We start from the raw sequence: 19,151 nt of genomic DNA, 5'->3' as shown, positions 1-19,151 counted from the left end.
CAATGGTTTATGAAAATAATGAAAATTTTTATACACCCCCCCCCCCCTCCTGGCCTGCAAATGAAGTTTAGGGAAGATATGTTGGGTATGTTGGAATCAGTATGTTGTCTGTCTGACCATATCTGTAGACATGATTTTGTCTGGACACATTTTTAGAGACTACTGCATGGATTTGTTTGAAAATTTGTACACTCCTTATTTGCAGGAAAAAGAAATGCACCTGGTATTATCATCATGATTGGATAACTTTTTAAAATTTTATTGATTTTATGAACTTTTTCATTTTTTAGCTCACCTGAGCTGAAAGTACATAAGCTTGTCTGATCATATTTTGTCCATCTGCTTTTAAACTTTTAACGTTTTATATAGCATCTATGGCTAAAGGAGAACAAAAATTGTTGATTTCATGGTCTCTGCATCCCCATTGGGCCTGTGAGGTGCGGCCAAAACCATCAAAATCCATGCAATCTTTTAAAAAACCTCTTTACTCCAGGACATCAAGCATTCAAACTGTTGGCTTGGTTAATTGATTATAATGAGGCTTTTACCAAAATTGTGAAATTCATGGCCCCAGGTTGCAGGGGTTCTATTGGTCATATGTAGTGAGAATGCATAAATTCATTAAATTAAAACCTTTTCTCCCCCCTGTATATTAAGCAGACAAATTAAGTGCATGGTTATAATGAGCAAGAATACCTCTTCCAAAATTGTGAAATTCATGGCCCTAGAGCCAGGGGATCATTTGTTAGGACAGGGCTTTGTTGAAAATAAGGAGAAAATTTGCATCTTCATATTTCAAGTTTGTTCAAATGGCTGCCATAGGTATGAGGGTTGGGTCACACTAGAGAACCAAAGTTTAATTTAACAAGGAAATATACATATAGGAAATAATTTTTAGAAATCTTCATTTAATTTTGCCTGCAGGGCAGGATTGCCATACAGGGAAATATGTACCAAAAGATTCTTTGATAAAAAAATCCTTTTCTCAAGATCTGAGTGAGTAGAGTCATGATAGTTAATTGTATTATAAATATGCAAGCCTCTTAATTCATGTAATGCACATTCAAGTTTTTATAAACCATGGGGTCAAAACTTTTTCTAAATATGTGGAGGGAAAAAGTCTTCTCAGAAAAAAATCTTTCAAAAATGAACACTGTCATTGTCTCAGGTGAGCATTCTGGTCCATGGGTCTCTTGTTTCTTCATGAAGTGTAAAAAGAAATATCTTTACTCATTAAACACCCTAGTTATAAATTAAGAATTTTTTTAATTCATTATATGAGGTAAACAAACTAGAATGCGTTATTAACAATCTGAAATGGTCTTGGCGCAAATAACCTAGCCACCGTTTCCACTTTCGTTTTCTTTCAAAATGGGTGGTGTGGACATCGTTAGCCTCGCATACTCTGTGACAGTGGCAGCAGGAGGCCTGATGGGATATGTTAAAGCAGGTGTGTATATCTTGAACTGTTTGTAGTAATATTCAAACAACAGATCCTACTGTAGGTGCTTGCTATCTACTGCATATTGATTGCTCCTTCGTCCATGTGTTCATTGAAAATAATTTTTAGCTCACCTTTACCGAAGGCCCGTATGAACTTTTCTGATAGAAGTCTGTCATCTCTGAGTCTGTTTGTCTATTTATTTTTCACAAATTCAACTTCTTCTCAAGAACCACAGTTCTAAACTAATTTCTACCAATATTTGGCTTAAATATGTTAAACGTGTTAAAGCAGGATGCATGCATACACATGATGCATGCAATATTCAACAGGTCCAGCACAATCTCTTGATTTAGTTACTGTATGTGTACTTAAAAAAGTGGGATTCATATTTTAGCGGCTTTGACAACAATGCGCTAATTCATAAATACTGCTTTAATCATTTATTAATGCAATATACGTGGCACGTTAGTGTGTAGCGCTAATTCATGAATATGCCAACAACTCAATACCCAGTGATTGCGCTAAATTTTAAATATGCCAATTTATGTACTCGTACAGTATACAGCTTTATTGAGCTGTTCAAAATAGCTTGATAAAGCTATTCATTTGCAGTTTTTCACAAAAATTGGGTTTTTTTTGGTAAGACATATAGACAAAACATCGCAAGTATTTGACTATTTATATATGTACTATGGACTATCAAAAAAGCAACCAATATCAATGATGTCTAACATGGTGCGTATCATTACCGCTACATTTTTAAAATTGTCATTACCATGATTACAGCTATATACTCATTACCACTACAAAAAAGGTTACATTACTACTAAAGTATACATTACCACTACATTGCCTCTTTTGTTAGCCAGATCAGGCTAATGCATGTACAGATTGATTTAAAGTACAACAAATATATGCATAAGACCTGTTTCTCCTGCTCACCAAGGGGACTGGTGAAATAAGACTTTGAGCAGGATGTATTTTTCACTTTTTTATTTAAAATCTATTTTATTTAATAAAACATTATAGAAACTTTTAAAACCGAGAACTGTTCATGGATAAAACACACACTAATAGAAGGCCATTTGCATGGCGTACTGCTGTCTGAAAATCTCACCATTTTCATATTTGGCTTTCAGTTCATTTTTCTGACTCGTATTGTTATTCTCTTTCTGGCCTGTGGGAATCCTGTTTCTGGCAGCATGCATTTTCAAATAAATTTTGGTCTGGACTGATTGAAGCTTTGCTAAAAAGTCAAACATGTAAGGATGAAAACTGTAAAACAATTTGTACTGAATTCTTTCTGAAAGCTTTCACATCCGTTTGTCTGACATGTTTACTCTCTACATCCACATCTACCCAAATTGTCAGTGGGAATGATGATGACTGCTCTATGTAATTCCTCCTGACTTAATCTGCAAACTCAATAGCTTTTTCAGACTTTGATGCTTCGGAGAACACATCAAACGCAAATCACTCTTCAACTTCTTGAGAATCCATTTAGAAACCCAATCCAAAAAAAGATTTTCAGCCACTGTCCCACTGCTAAATCAAACTTTATAGCTATTTAATCAAGAGATTGTGCTGGACCTGTTAATTTTGTTCAAATCATAATACCCAGGGTTAGGGTATTGCCACAATATGGGAACAAATATATTCTGCATAAGCATAAAAGAAGGGGGTAAATCCTTTAAAGTCTTTTTCTGGAGAACAGCAATACATGTCACAGTTATTGTCAAAGCATTTCCTACAAATGTTAAATATCATGGATAAGGAAGGGAGGTATGAGGAGGATTGAACAAAAATTAAATAGGAATTAGTATACACTTTCTCAATTAAGGACATATGCAACATACCTTACCTACTGATAATTTTTCAAAATATTCTTAATTTAAGATCATAATGCCATCATATGTTCATAGACAAAAAATCAGCATGCATTACCAGGGGTTTTGAAAAGATATCAATTGATGAAAATTCTTGTATAATTTACTAAACATATATTTTAGATGTTTTGTTTATCAAAATTTGTTTTAGAAGAAGAGTACAACAGGATATATAGACATTAAAATCTAGTACACAGTTCCTTTAAGTATTGGAACTCTTCAACACCAGGGAAGAAGGCAATAAAGTTCAAACTACGTTGCGTATGTCCTTAAAGCGTTATGCTGCAATATGTAAACCAGTTTAACCTGATAATAATCAAAGCACATAGAATTGTTTAAGTTTAGAGCCTCAATAAAAGGTTATATTATTTATATTTCATTTGTTATAGAATATAGATTTTCTGTGAAACAGTGATGTCTGCTATGTACCAGTGTATATGTACCTCACTGTTCAGTTTAATGTTTAAATATTAGGGATATTGATCATTTCTGTCACCCTTTAGTGCTGTTAGGAATAAATTGATTCTGACAAGTTTATAAATCATCTTATGATCTTTAGGCATGATTCTCATTTAAGATCAGGTGTTTTGAACAGATTGCCTGAATTAAGTTTACATATACTTGTAAAATGAAATATGTGGCAAAGAAAAGAAGCTTGGAACTGGGATCATTGATCTCTCACTGTTGTTGTAACTGGTTATAGGTGCCTCATCAACCTTGTAACCCTACACTACTATAGAATACCATAAGACTAGGTATCTTCTCCTCAGCCCTATTTTGTAATATCTCAGAGAGGTAAAGATTTTGTTTTTTTAAATTGTTGGTATTAGTCCTATCATATGACCTAATAGGCCTAGGCAAATGACAAATATGTTATACACTTAGGGAAGTTTAATTTTATGGATATACTATATCTCATGATTTTTTATTGTGCAATACACATTGTAATATGTAGACTAAAATATTGGTATTTAGTACATGCATGTAATAAAAAATTCTGGAAATGGTTTTTTTGTTCAAACGTTTTACAATGACCAGAATTATTGTAAAACATTAAAACAACAGCATCTTAGCATCCAAATGTGCCTTATTTAATCAACATATAATAAAAATGAAAAAAAAAGAAGTGAAGTTATATTTTCACAATACATATTTGTTGGAAAAATTATGGAAATTCATTTAAAATCATACAGTGTAGTAAAAATTGCATGTAAAAATATGATATTATCGCAATACAAAATTTTGGTGATAAACATCCGTATTTATACTGTATGGTCTAGTTAGCTATATTTTTTTGTCTCCTCATAATAGGAAGTGTCCCCTCCCTGATGGCTGGTCTGGCATTCGGAAGTCTGATGGGATTTGGTACATACCAGACCTCTATGGACCCACAAAATGTCCACCTATCACTAGGTAAATAAAAATTAACTATTAAAGTTCATATAAATCAAGGAGTTTATTCTAGAGTTATTAAACATTAACTAGAAATATGTCCATAGGACATGAATGCCCTGCCCAAGGTTTATTAGTAATGCAACATGAAAATTTGTATTAGTGTATGAAGTTTGATGAGAATATCTTAAATAGTTTCTATAAAATTGAAATTGAAGTCTAAAAAAAATGGATATAGATGATAAATTCTCACCAAATTATGTACAGTATCAGTGCTTAAGCTTACATAAAAATTTGTAATATAAATGTTTAAAACTGAGCAAAATGCAAATTTAAGAAAAGTGAGGTCAAGGTCATAGGAGAGTTCAAGGTCAAAAGTTTTTGATGCAGTTGAATAGTTCTCACCAATATGTATCAGCATATTAAGTATGATGAAAATATCTTGAATGGTTTCTTTAAAACTTAGCTAAACACTAATTTAAGAAAAGTGAGGTCAAGGTTAAAGCAAAAATATTGATGCAGTTGAATAGGCTACACTAATACGTATCAGCATATGAAGTTTGATAAAATTATCTTGAATAGTTTCTTTGAAAATTGAGTTTTGAACTGAGCTAAATGCAAAGGGTGATGAATGGACAGACGGAAGGATGGAAGAAGGACATGACAGGGTTAGGGTTAGGGGGGGGGGCATAAAAATGCTTTTTTGTAAATCAAATGCTGGGATATTGGGACCCAAGCGGGTTATGTATATTTTTGTTTCAATGATTGCAATGTTAACAAACAAAGAAAGAGTTTTTACTGTATATATCTGTATAAATTATTCCTATAAAGTGTGTGAAAGTATATAAAAGTAGCCTATGTAAAGTATTGTTTTACTGGTCTGTACGTTACATTGATGGAAGAACCCACTTCTTATTGATAAGAAATCTTTCAAACAGATGGCTTTAAAAAACTGGTCCTAGTTAGTTTTTAATGGATGGATAACGGCAATCAATTTTTATAAGAAATAAAGCAAAAATTATTCAGTGGACATAAATATAATTAAATATGATACCGATATATGTAAGGATGTTTTAAAATTCAGATCATAAACTTCTTTATGAATTTAATAATTTACTTCGTTCTTGCCTTATGTACATCTACATGGCTGGAGCTAACATGACAGTAATTAGATGTCACCATTCTGTTGTAATGAGGGGTCTGTTTCAGTGACCAGTGGGGTGCTGACCGGTGTCATGGGTTATAGATTTGTCAACTCAGGGAAGTTCATGCCAGCTGGACTGGTGGCCACACTCAGGTAACAGCCCAGTCTGCTTAAATCTCTGCCATGAATGTTTTATTGTAAGAGTTTATGCATACAGTAAGGAAGTTTGGAACAAGACAACACATACATGGGGAGAGAGATCTGAGGCAGGTACAGGAAAAGAGGAAATATGTACATCCTGTTTACTGAGTGAGAGGGCACAGGAAATTCCATAGTTAAGGGGACATGTGTGAATTAGTATTGTCTTTATGTGAAGTGGTTTAATGTGTACCGTACCTATTTCCAGTAGTACTTTAGCTATAATCATGTTAAACATTTTAATGAATTAAGACTATATGGATCTTTTAAATAAATGGTGTCAACTGATGGTTAGATATTTTATAATTTTTATTTACCCCGCTAGGAATATATGAAGTATAAAATATTTTTATGATGAAAGTTGCTCTAAAATGGGTCAACCTCCAGGTCATTTATTTTATTAAAGAAAGAAACAAGATGTGTTTGTGAAACACTGATGCCCCCATATGGCAGCTCAAGGCCAAGGTTGAAGTTTTTCAAATTTAGGTCAACTCTAAGGTCAATGTCAAGAGTTCAGGAATGTTGGTACCCAGAGAAAGGTCTTGTCACAAGAAATATACATGGAAATATGAAAGCCCTAGTACCAACCTTTTAGAAAATATGGGCAAGGTCAAAGTTTTTCAAAATTAGGTTATACTCCAAGGTCAAAGTCATGAGGTAAAAATATTGGTACCAAAGAAAAAGTCTTGTCAAAAGGAATACAGAAGTGAAATATGAAAGCCTTCACACCAACCTTCAAAATTTATAGGCAATGTTAAGGTTTTTTTCAAATGCAGGTCAATTCTTAAAATCAAGGTCAGGAGGTCAAAAATTTCCAAAGAGTCTTGTCACAAGAAATATACATATGATATATGAAAGCACTAGGACCAACCATGCATAAGTTATGGCCAAGGTTAAAGTTTTTCAAAAGTACATCAAACTCAAATGTCAAGGTCAAAATTGTTTGTACACAAAGAATGGTCTGGTCACATGAATATGCACATGAAATATAAACATGATAAAAGCCCTATCAACCAACTGTTCAAAAGTTATGGCCAAGGTTAAAGTTTGGTAAAATTTTTGCAAAAGAAGGTCAAACTCCAAGGTCAAGGTCAAGAGGTCAAATATGTTGGTACCCAAAGAATACAAGAAATACACATGTAAAATAAGTAAGCCCTAGCACAAACCATTCAGAAGTTAAAAGTTTTGCGAACAAACAGCTAGACATACAGACCAAAAACTATATTCCCCCGAATCTTTAATTGTGGGGGCTTAAAAAAGAGATTTTGGTATATAATGTATTGCCAGTATATTTCAACCCATTTCTCAGAAGCAACTTTCAAATACCTTTTTCCTTGATTTAAACTTGGTACACTCAGTTTGTCTCTTGATTAAATCTTGTGTTGGTACGTAACATTAATTTTCAGTTCTAGGTAATGAAGTGAAATGACACGTAAGGGTCTTTCTTCGTATATCATAACATTTTAAAACACTGACTGAATAATTAATATTGAAGTTTTATACTGCTTTTCAGCATTTTTCAATCAAGCATTTACAAAAAATTTCCTTTTTTCTTTTCCTTTTTTTTTCACAAAGCTTACATAAAGCAAAATCTGTCTCATTATAGTGACAAAATATTCATTTTCTTTGCTGTTGCACCATTCTTTTAAAGGTTATTGCAAGCTAAAGAAATTCAGTTGATACAGAGTGCTGCCATTGAGTAACAATGCTCATCTAGGTATTTTTTTTTTTCAGTTTGTTAATGGTTGCCAGATTTGGATACAGACTTGCCATGAAAAATTAACTCCATCATTCATTTGAAAGGACTCTACACATTAAAGATTATCTGAATCACATGTATGAAAAGTTTGTTTTTAATTGTAATTTCATATGAAAATACTAAATAAATATGTTTCTTTGTTGTGTACAGTCTGATTTCATAGTGATTAACAAGCACTATAGCATCAGTGTTGGGTTTATTAGGGCCCCGCTCTGCGGGTGCCCTATAGTGATCAGTCTGTCTGTCCATCCGTCCGTTCGTTCATCTGTCCATCCGTCCTTCCATCCGTCTGTCCGTCAGACATCTCTTGTCAGGAGCATATCTTCTCTCTCCTTGCCCAATCTGGCTCATACTTCACCCACAGAGTGTCTTTGGGTAAAGGGTGTACAGTGACCTTGAACCATGTTTCAAGGTCTAAGGTCTTGGTCCAATGTGGCTCATACTTCACTCACAGAGTGCCACTGGTCAATGGATGTGCAGTGACCTTTAACAAACTTTTTAGGTCAAGGGTCAATGTCAAAAATAGCCTCTCTGTTTAAATTCTTGTCCGGAGCATATTTTCTCTCTCCTTGGCCCAATCTTGCTCATATTTCACACACAGAGTGCCTTTGGGTAAAGGGCATGCAGTGACCTTGAACCATGTTTCTAGGTCTAAGGTTAAGGTCATAGCAGAATTATATGAAAAATCCTTGTCTGGAACATAACTTCTCTCCCCTTGGTCCAATGTGGCTCATACTTCACTCACATAGTGCCACTGGTCAATGGATGTGCACTGACCTTGTACGAAGTTTCTAGGTCAAGGGTCAAGGTCAAAAATAGCCTCTCTGTTAAAAATCTTCGTTCGGTGCATAATTTCTTTCCCTTAAGTCCAGTCAGCCTCAAACCTTACCAATTGACTTAGGGTACAGAACATTTGTGATTTTCCTTCCATATTTCTGATAAAGGATATGCAACAATTTTCATAGAGGATATGCAGCATTCGTGATTTTTGTGCCATTTTTTGATAGAGGATATGGAGCACTCGTGATTTTCGTGCCACTTTTCGAAGCCCTTTAGACTCAAACAACACATTCCTTAATAGTACACAAATGTTCCTCTTCAAAATAAACCCTTTTCAGCTACCTTACATTTTCATGTTCGTTGCTGAAAGCGGGGCCCTTTGAGATGGCCACCATCTCAATGATATCTAGTTTAAATTTGTTTATACAAAAGGCCCAAGGGCCTTAATGGGCACCTGAGTATAATATAACACTGTAAAGGATCCACAGAAGTATAAGATAAAACAAATAAATTGATAGAAAAATATGTTTGCTAAATACCCAGCAGCAGAGAAGATTTTCAAAGAAATAATGCATTTTCACTATTTAATGAGTTAGCTCTGTCCTAACACCAGAACTCCTGACAAGGGCCATGAATTTCACAATTTTGGAAGAAGCATCCTTGCTTATCATATCCTTGCAATTAGTTTGTATGCTAAATACTCAGCAGAGGATAAGATTTTAAAGAATTTATGCATTTTTACTATATGATCAATAAAACCCCTCCCTGACACCAGAACTTCTTACCCTGGGGCCATAGATTTCACAATTTTGGAAGAGGCACCATTGCTCGTCATAGCCATGCACTCAGTTTGTTTACTTCATATCCAGGAAAAGAGAAAAAGATTTTCAAAAAAAAAAAGATGCATTTTCACCAGATAATCAATAGATCCCTTCGCTAACACTAGAACCCCTGACCTAAGGGCTTTGTATTTCACAAATTTGGAAGAGGCACCAATGCTCATCATAACCATGTACTTAAGTCTGTCTACTTAATACCCAGGAGCGGAGAAAATTTTCAAAGAATTTACGTATTTTCACCATATTATCATACAGCCACTGACCCATGGGCCATAAATTTCACAATATTAGTAAAGGACTCATTGCTTGTTAAAAATCATGTCAACAGTTAGACTGCTTTATGTCCAGGAGTAAACAAGATGCTTGAAGAGTTTATTAATTTTGATGGTTTTAGCCCCAACCCTCGGGGGGGGGGGGGGGGGGGGGGGGGGGACAATGAAATTCATAATTTTGGTTTCCCTTGACCCATAGATGCTACATACCAAAATTGGTTAGAATTAGTTAAGCCATTCATGAGAAGAACAAAGGTAATCAGAGATTACAGAGCTCACCTCAACGAATGTTGTCTTTAAGTAAGGCAAAGTCCCCAACTAATAATCTAGTAGCGTGCATCCCTAGATGTAACATTGATGCAATTTTGGTCCGATAGGGCTTGCAGTTGCTTGGGAATGAACTTACCTAAAAATTTTAAACTAGTCACTTATCTAGAAATTGCAAGTCATATCCAGCATCTGAAGCAAGTTTGAGAGTGTTCATCCTATGATGCATCATCCATGCAAGTTTGCTTCAGATAGCCCTTAAAGTTTACTTTAACCTGGTCACTCATCTGGAAAATGTCGGTCAGATACAGCGTCCGAAGCAAGTCCAGTAGTGTGCATCCTTAGATATATCATCCATGCAAGTTTGGTCAACATAGGGCTTTTAGTTACTTGGAAATGAGACTGCTCCAAAAACTTTAACCTGGTTACTCATCCGGAAAATGTAGATCAGATCCAGCATCCAAAGCTAGTCCAGTAGTGTGCATCTTTAGATGTATCATCCATGCAAGTTTGGTCAACATGGGACTTTTAGATACTTATAAATGAGACCTGCTCCAAAAACTTTAAACTGGTCACTCATCCGGAAAATGTAGGTCAGATCCAGCATCCAAAGCAAGTCCAGTAGTGTGCATCCTTAGATGTATCATCCATGCAAGTTCGGTCAATATAGGGCTTATAGTTACTAGGAAATGAGACCTGCTTAAAGAACTTTAACCTGCTCCAAAAACATTAACCTGGTCATTTTTCAGCTGGAATTGCAGCATCTGAAACCTTGACTGGTACAATGAAACATACCAGAAGCATCCTCAATGCATCGCTGATTAATATAGGGCACATAAGTACTTGAAAAGAAAACTGCACCAAAAACTTTAACCTGGGACACTGACATCGAGGGTATTACATAAGCTTCCCCAACTTTGTTGAGGTGAACTAAAAATGAAAATGTTCAAAAGTTTATGACCCATGCATGACAGACAATGCTTGATGCACAAAGATAGCTAAACAGAGTTATTCATGTGACATAAAAATGCTTTGTTAGTTTATATGGGAAATAAAGGTTGCGACATTGCAAGTGCATAAAATATTGTATCATTAAATTTACATATTTTGATATATTTCTCAATAGAATGTAAAGAGAGTACCTTGGCATTTACAGAACCATGTCAGCCCTTTTGTGTTTGTGACATCATAATATATTTCCCTGTCTTTCCATTTTAATGACATCACAAACGAACATTTGATGTCACAGATATCCATTTAACAGGCATTAACTAATGTTGTAAGGATGTCCATGACCAGAAATTTAGATTCTATTCATATGAATTGGGAAAAAGTATTGGTACTCTTGAAACATACGTAATAACAACCGTAATAACAAGAGGTCCAAGGCCCACAACACTCACTATAGCCCTTCTTTATCAGCAAATTTGCCCCCTATATATTCCTTTGTAAAACTGTGATCTCCTATTGTGGCCCCATTCTAGCCCTGGAGGTCATGATTTGAACAAATTTGAATATACACTACCTGAGGATGCTTCCATATAAATATAATTAATCATGGCTTTATTGTTCTTGAGAAAAAGATCTTTAAAGATCTCTACCTTTATATTTCTATGTAAACCTTAAAACGCCCATTATGGCTCCACCCTACCTCCCGCGTTGAATGTACACCACCTAAGATACTTCCACATATGGCTACTCATGGCTTTGCTGTTCTTGAGAAAAAGATTTTTAAAGATATTTTCCTATATATTCTTATATAAAACTTTGACCACCCATTGTGTGACCATCATTAAGTTTCATCTTTTCTGGCCCATTGGTTCTTGAGAAGATCTTTGAAATATGCCCTTATATTTTCACAAATTCTTAATTGAAGGAGGTTGTGGCCCCTCATTTGAACAAACTTGAATCCCCTTAACTCAAGGATGGGCTGTGCCAATTTTGGTGGAAATTTTGTCCAGTGGTTCTGAAGTTTGAAAAGTTTATGATGACAAAGCCATTGACAATGACAGACAATGGACAAATTTTGATCAGAAAAGCTCACTTCAGCTTTTGGCTTTGCGCAGATACGGACCTGGCAAGCTGCTTTACTACGCATAGATCTCAGGTGGGCATATTTCCTGATATTCAGTGAATATGCGATAATTATTGATCCGTACATTGAGGGAAGGGTAAAGAAACAGTTGTCCTGTAACATTTCTTAATCATTCATAAAGATGGCTTATAATAACCAATCTAACTAGTAGCTAATCAACTGATTACCAACAATTGGTTTTCATATTATACAAATATAGCCCTTTTATGAGGTCGATCCATAGATATATCGACTTCACAGAAAAGCATATCGACTGAGCACAAAGTTATTTTTAGTAACTCAAGTCATTATCATAAAGTATAATTTTGCATGTGATATCATTCAAACCAATCAGATTCATTGAATTACACAGTAAAAATAATATGAAAGATTAAATGGAGAAAATGTTCAGTGGATGTAAATACATCCTGTTTTTAGCAGAACGTGTGGGTGTGAAGAGTTGAATAAAAAGATTTATGATAAAAAAAATTGAATGCTATAAAACAGTAAAACTTAGTTATAAAAAAGTCACTGGGACCTCAAATTTTGCTTCCTTATAACCAAGATTCTTTATATCTGTATAAAAACATCGGGAAAAGTCTTCTACTGAATTGTAAAAATGTCATTATAACTGAGACTTCCCTTTAAATGAGTTCTTTTAAGTTTATAACCAAATTTTACTGTTAATAGAATAATAGTCCTATATGTTTAACAAATATTTTACTAACATTTTCAACTTGGCAAATAAAACTAAGAAATGATATATCTTAATAATCTATTTATTGTTCAGTAGATATATTACTAAACTGACTTTTAAAACTATACACAGAAGTAGTTTACACATGTACTTTGCAAAAAGTTTTTTTAAATTGTGAAATAGGTATGCTGCAATTATGAATTTGTATAGTTTTTTTTTTTTTTAAAAAATACACATTATAAATATAATTCACAAAGTGACACTATTTACTGGACGGACTGTAAATCAGTTAAAATGGAGAAGTTTGCTGTACTTCATATCAGATCTGTCCCTACATACATTAAGTTAGTAAGTCTCTAACAGATGATCATGTGTCTTTGGTCCCTCCACTTGTACCCCCCACTGTCTCGGGAATCACAGATGTTGACATTTCTGATGGAATGACATCATAACCTAGTTTTTTCATGTCCTTCATCACAACATTAAATGACACGGTGAGAAAACCTTGAGATCTTACTCTCGTCACTGTAAAGGAAAAAAAAGAGAAAACTGAGTATCTTATGTTAATGTATTATAGGTAGGACAAAATTTTAATTTAATAATATGTTAAAAAATATATAGGACGTATATAGTGCCTCTGTATATTGATCATCCTTATTGAATGAGGCAGATCTGATATCGACCGTCTTCCTCTGGTTATTTCAAACACTGCAATTCCCTTAGCGATTGTTTGGTAACTGTTTTCTTGCTTGACAACTTGCAAGACCAAAGTCAATACATCTTGTGATACATTGCAATGTGTTGCTAGTGTACAATAAATTGCTAAGGTATTTATGCTACAATTCTTGATAAATTAATAGTGTTGCTAATGGTTGTACTACTTAACATTTACCACTCTGCTGCAAATATAGGAACATATATCCTAGCTTTACTTCACGCCTTTCAATGTTGAAATAGTTTCCATGAGCCTTACCCTCTCTTCCCTCCCCCTGGGCTAAAACGCGTACATCCACATATTCAGGCCGACGCCCCAAAATCCACGCTGTTAATTTCTGTAACTGTGATGAAGACTCTGGCACAAACATAGGGAGACGAATTTTATGTCTGAAAAATAGTTCAATATGTAGTGTAAACAAGTAATTATTCATTGGTTATTTCAAAGTTATTCTCTAACATTTCTTATAGATTTACAAATTACTAGTAATGAAATCAATCATGCACATGTCTAAAATACCAACTTAGGTGAAGTACAATGTACAGCTAAACTTAAAATCTAACTTTACCATGCTATATTTGGTAGTGCAAAAACTGTACAAAACATTTTCTTGCATTGTAAGGTCTCAGCAGCTACCACCTCATATATGATAACATGCCAAATTTCATAAAATGCAGTGTAGACGTTTACCTTCCAGGTGTGATAGGTACATGTGTTACTCCATATCCTCTAACAACATCAGTTCCAAAAGCATCAATTCCATAAGCATGTACTATTAATTGGGGCCCTTTGAAATAAGTATGTTAAATGTGAATAAGTTTTAATGTCAGGAACTTCAAAATTGGGCTGGGACAATATATCGAGATATCAATAAAATCGATTCATTGTGAGGATGATATGCATATTGATACATATGAAGAAATATCAAAATATCGCAAAAAAAATTCTGACTTATGTTTTTCTTAGTTTACTTAACATTTTAGGTTAACTATATAATATAAATATGCTAAATATTAATATAAATATAAAATACATAATAATTAACATCACTTGTGTAAAATTATTTTCTTTACAACAGGTATACAACTTCTTTGAAAAGTTATTCTTATTTGTGAAGAAATGTTTTGTTCATTTCAATACAGAAAAAGACATTTTATAACCAATTCAACATATCGTGATACATATCGTTATTGTGGCTCAAATATTGTGATACATATCGATATAGAAAAAGTTGTATCGTCCCAGCCCTACTTTAAAATAGGGTTGTTTTAAATTTCATTAATTAGTCCCTACTGATGAAACCAGAAGGGACTATAGGTTTCCTCATCTTCTGTCTGTCTGTCCATCTACATGTACCTTAGGGCTGTCACGAGTACCCGAAATAACCGAGAACCGCTATCCAAGTTGTTCGCTTCGGTTCCGGTTCCATTTTTCCGGATTTCGGTTCGGGTCTGGTTTATATATTAGAGTCTGTTCAATACAAAAAATGGCGACGAAATCGAAGGAATGATGACGATAACGTTTTCAATGTAAATATAATGTAACAAATAAAGATTTTTCAAGTTAAATTCATGAAATTAAGGTTTGAAATAGATGTAAATACCCGACCCGTAAAACCCGGAACCGAACCGAAAATTTACAGAACCGACCCGACTCGAAAAATTTTGGAACCGTGACAGCCCTAATGTACCTCCATCTGTCTGTCAGTGTGTCCCTGTAAACTTTCTGTACTTTTTTCTGATTGCTATCAAATATCGAGCTGATTTTATGTATGTGAGTGTACCTTGATGAGCTACACATTAAGTTTGCAATTCATTTCGCTTTGATGATTTACAGCCTTATTACATTTTTAAGCACCAGATTTCCCCCATGGTTTTCCACTCTTTTTTCCTAAATGCTTGCAGATATTGAGCTGATTTTTTGTATGCGAGTTTAACTTGATCAATTATAGATAAGTTTGTAGTTTGTCTGCTTCAATGATTTTTTATGCAATGATGGCCCTTTTAATGCTTCTTTGGAGTTATTTCCCTTGGTATACAGGCATTCTGAGATTATTGCATATGCAATACTAGTCCCCTACTGGCAAGTGTAATCTGGTTACCCTTAAAAAGACCATAATTTCATCCAAAATCATCAAAGGAGAATAAAATGCATCAATGGGGAATGAAATGCAAACTTGACATGTAGCTCATTAAGGTACAATCACATACCAAAAATCAGCTAAATATCTGCAAGCTTTAAAAAAAAAGCTAAAACCCAAGTGAGACAGACAGACAGACAGCTAGATAGATGAGGAGGAAACCTATAGTTCCCTCATGTTTATAGGGGACTAATAACATGCATATACTGTACAGCCTATATGTTTTTCCCTGAAAAAAAAAAGATACTGATTACTAACTCATATTACACTAGAAGGAAAATATACGTACAACCAAAGGGATTGGTACTTTTAAATGTTATGTCCAGAGGAAAGTTCCATACAAACTGCTGCCTGTCATCTCGACTTTTCTTTGTGACTTGTGTCAGGCCTTCATCTAAACCCTAATAAAAGGGAATGAGAAATGTTATATCTCATCCAATTAAGTAAAGGTAGGAGTGTCAATGAGTTGATTTAATCCAAGATCTACACTGTAGTACTTACAGAGGTAACCAGCCAATCGGGACCAAATGTAAAACAATATTTGCAGTAAATGTCATCAAAATCTGGAAACTAAAATAAAAAATTTCAATTTTAATCTAAGTATGGATAATTTTCATGCATACTCTCCCCCGTCATAAATGTACATGTAGGCTCTTTCCCCACTTAAATCTAAAGACCAGCAATATCGGTTTATGTTAATGTATAGATAAATATTAAAAGTATATGTATATATACATAAACACAAGCAATACTGAATAAATATAAGTATTTACTAAAATGAATGATTTAATCAAAAAACTCAAAAACAAGTCACTGCATGTACTATGCCAAACATTTCTTTTTTTTCAATGAGACTAAGAGATATTCTTCTTTTAAAAAATCTTTTTAAAAAATGGCATAAGAACAAACCTCTGCAGATTCAATCTGCCCCCCAACCATCAAAAGGAACACCGAGCTCTGTGACATTCTGTAAATTCTATCCTCTCATCATGGACCAAAAATGTAAATATGAAAGGTGACCCTATTTACACCAAAACTCTTCTTCATAAACTTTGTACAGCTGTCTATGAGTATCTATTTTGGCAAGGGATATACTTTTTAATTTGGACAAATTATAGAATTGTATTATTTGTTGAAATGAATAAAGACAATTAAAATCATTTTCCCCTTTAATTGTGAAAAGTAATTGAAAATCGGGATCGCTCAACTCGTCACGCTAATAAGCGCAAACAGACGGAAAATTAGAATGGATATTTTTATTTATTTATTTATTTTTATAAATGAATAAAAGAAATTAATATTTTTGTAAGTAATTACAATTTTTTAACTATGGATAATAGTATATATAAAATTTGATATTGACAACAATTTAGTAAGCCTTGTTTGTGCTATGTTGGACCTAAAGATCGGGATCGACAGTAAACAGGTAAAGGAGTCCCAGCTTCCTGAGTCGATTCTGTTGAGTGTGTGTTGTACAGGAAGAGAGAACTTCTAACATTAAAAGGTTTGTGAGATAAGGAAATCATTTATAAGACTAAAGTAAGTTTATATATAATCCGTGTACAAATGACGTTTTCTAAGACAAAATGTCAGCCCAAGATTAATTGAAGCAACTTTACCTGTCTACGACGTTATTTGTGGACCTTCAGTTTTTTTTTTAGCTCACCTGAGCATAGATAGAATGTTCTATCGTTAAAATGATAAATTTCCTACAGACCTGGTGTGGTGAGGGCCTGTCCAGAGACGCAGTTAGATTATTCTAACTGACCTGAGCAGTGTAGTCTAGTCGAACCCCCCAAACTTCGAAAAAAAAGTAGAGGTTTACAAAAAATGCTCATGGGCTTCTGGCTAGAGTTATTATTAATTGTTATACGACAAATTCATAATGAAAAATGTTCATATGTTCATTTTATTACAGATTTCAAATGAGATTACAGCTACTGAAATTGTATCCCCTAGTACCCAAACTCTGTCACCATAAGCGGAAAACACCCCCGCGTTACTTACTCTCAGAAGTATTTTTTGATTTGTTTCTTGTTTGCTACACATAGTAACCAAAAAAATGCAGTTACTGGGCTTATATAACACCAATAAATAGAATGTGTATCACATCCTTGTACATTACGTCCAATGAACCCTAACTCGGTCACCAGGGCCTTCTACAGTATGCCAACATATTATAGACAATTTTTTCCCCTGTTTAGTTTTTTTTTTATAACTTTTTTTTGAATTTGTTAACATAAAAAGATTGTTTTTAAGATTTAAAATAGTATTAAATTGTATTTTAAGAATGGCATCAACAACCGAAACAAATAACGTTAATATAACATATTTTATTACATTTTTAACAGTGAAATACTGTGATTTATATATTGAATAAAGGTGATATTCTCTCACAGTGTGAAAGGATATCAAAGTTAGCAAAAAATAATTTCTGGCCAGTCATGAGATAGAGATAGTAGCTAAACCATCTTGATAGAGACTAAAACTGCCAATTTCTTCCCAAATATGTTAACTTACTAAAATCCATGTTACAATGTTTTCAATCTCACAATTGCTAAGCTATGACACCTCAATCACTCAACTATGATGTCACAGCCTTTGACACTGTGTTAAGAAAAGACAGAGGCAAAGGGAAAATCATAGAATTCAAAATGTAATAAACAGAAAATTCAATATTTTTGTAGTTGGATATGGAATTCATTTCACTCATGAGAAAGGATTTTTTATATTTTCACACGTGCTTCGCACTTGTGAAAATATAAATAATCCTATCCCAGGCGCGGATCCAGGAATTGAAGTTAGAGGGGGCACAAAAAGTAGGCAGGGGATCTGAGGCCCCCAGTGGGTCCAGGGTGAAGCCCTGGTGGGGGTCAAGGGGCTCCTGGATTCTAGAGATTTTGTAGGGTAAAAATGATGTATACCAAGTAGACAATTTTTACATTTTCTCGACAAAACTATGATATACGCTAACTTTGACCATTTTAGAGGGAGCACGCACTGGGGGCGCCCCCCTTAAATCCGCCACTGTATCCTACTCGTGAAATAAATTCCATATCCAACTACAAAACATTGAATATCCTCTATTTATATGTGATAATGTTGCACTGACGTTATCTCAATGTGTAGTGCATTAAGGCAAATGCAGACGAAAAAATACAATATTTTTTTGCTGTATTCAACATGGTATGTCAAGTTGAATGTTTGAAATAGACTTTCATAAAAAATAGCTGACATGTGAAAATGAGCATGTTGACGCACATGTCAGAGATACAGATGGAATAACACATGAAGAAAAAGGTGCTTACTGATTTCACATAAAATTTGATAGATACAATAAAGTGTAATTAATATTTGTTTTTGAACTTTACTGTTTTAGTATCTCTGCATTTGATTGTAGATTTTCAGCATGCATTGCAAAAAAATGATGTCACAATCGCATTCCTTTTCAAACAGCGCAGAGTTTCCTAATGTGACAGAGTTAGGGAAGTGACAGAGTTAGGGGGTTTGGCGATACCTAATGACAATCAATCTTATATGTTTA

General features: G+C 34.1%; 2 protein-coding genes across 2 annotated transcripts; one reads left to right on the top strand and one right to left on the bottom strand.

Annotated features, from left to right (window-relative positions):
• Positions 1–1,352: 1,352 nt before the first annotated feature.
• LOC133199361 (transmembrane protein 14C-like) lies at positions 1,353–7,964 on the top strand. Its single transcript, XM_061335170.1, has 4 exons — positions 1,353–1,450; positions 4,642–4,743; positions 5,932–6,019; positions 7,799–7,964. Exons 1-4 carry the CDS (start codon positions 1,372–1,374, stop codon positions 7,845–7,847), a joined length of 318 nt encoding a protein of 105 aa, XP_061191154.1. The 5' UTR covers positions 1,353–1,371; the 3' UTR covers positions 7,848–7,964.
• A 4,918-nt stretch (positions 7,965–12,882) lies between these two features.
• LOC133199360 (B9 domain-containing protein 1-like) lies at positions 12,883–16,606 on the bottom strand. Its single transcript, XM_061335169.1, has 6 exons — positions 16,517–16,606; positions 16,109–16,177; positions 15,897–16,008; positions 14,158–14,254; positions 13,726–13,856; positions 12,883–13,277 (listed from the first exon to the last, which is right to left on the bottom strand). The coding sequence occupies exons 1-6, from the start codon at positions 16,571–16,573 to the stop codon at positions 13,120–13,122; spliced, it is 624 nt and encodes a 207-aa protein (XP_061191153.1). The 5' UTR covers positions 16,574–16,606; the 3' UTR covers positions 12,883–13,119.
• Positions 16,607–19,151: the final 2,545 nt, after the last annotated feature.

Source organism: Saccostrea echinata, unplaced genomic scaffold (assembly GCF_033153115.1).
Source record: "Saccostrea echinata isolate AGI-Se365-2 ecotype Australia unplaced genomic scaffold, CSIRO_AGI_Sech_v1 ptg000034l, whole genome shotgun sequence".
NCBI lineage: Eukaryota > Metazoa > Mollusca > Bivalvia > Ostreida > Ostreidae > Saccostrea > Saccostrea echinata.
This window is presented reverse-complemented; position numbering and strand designations above follow the sequence as displayed.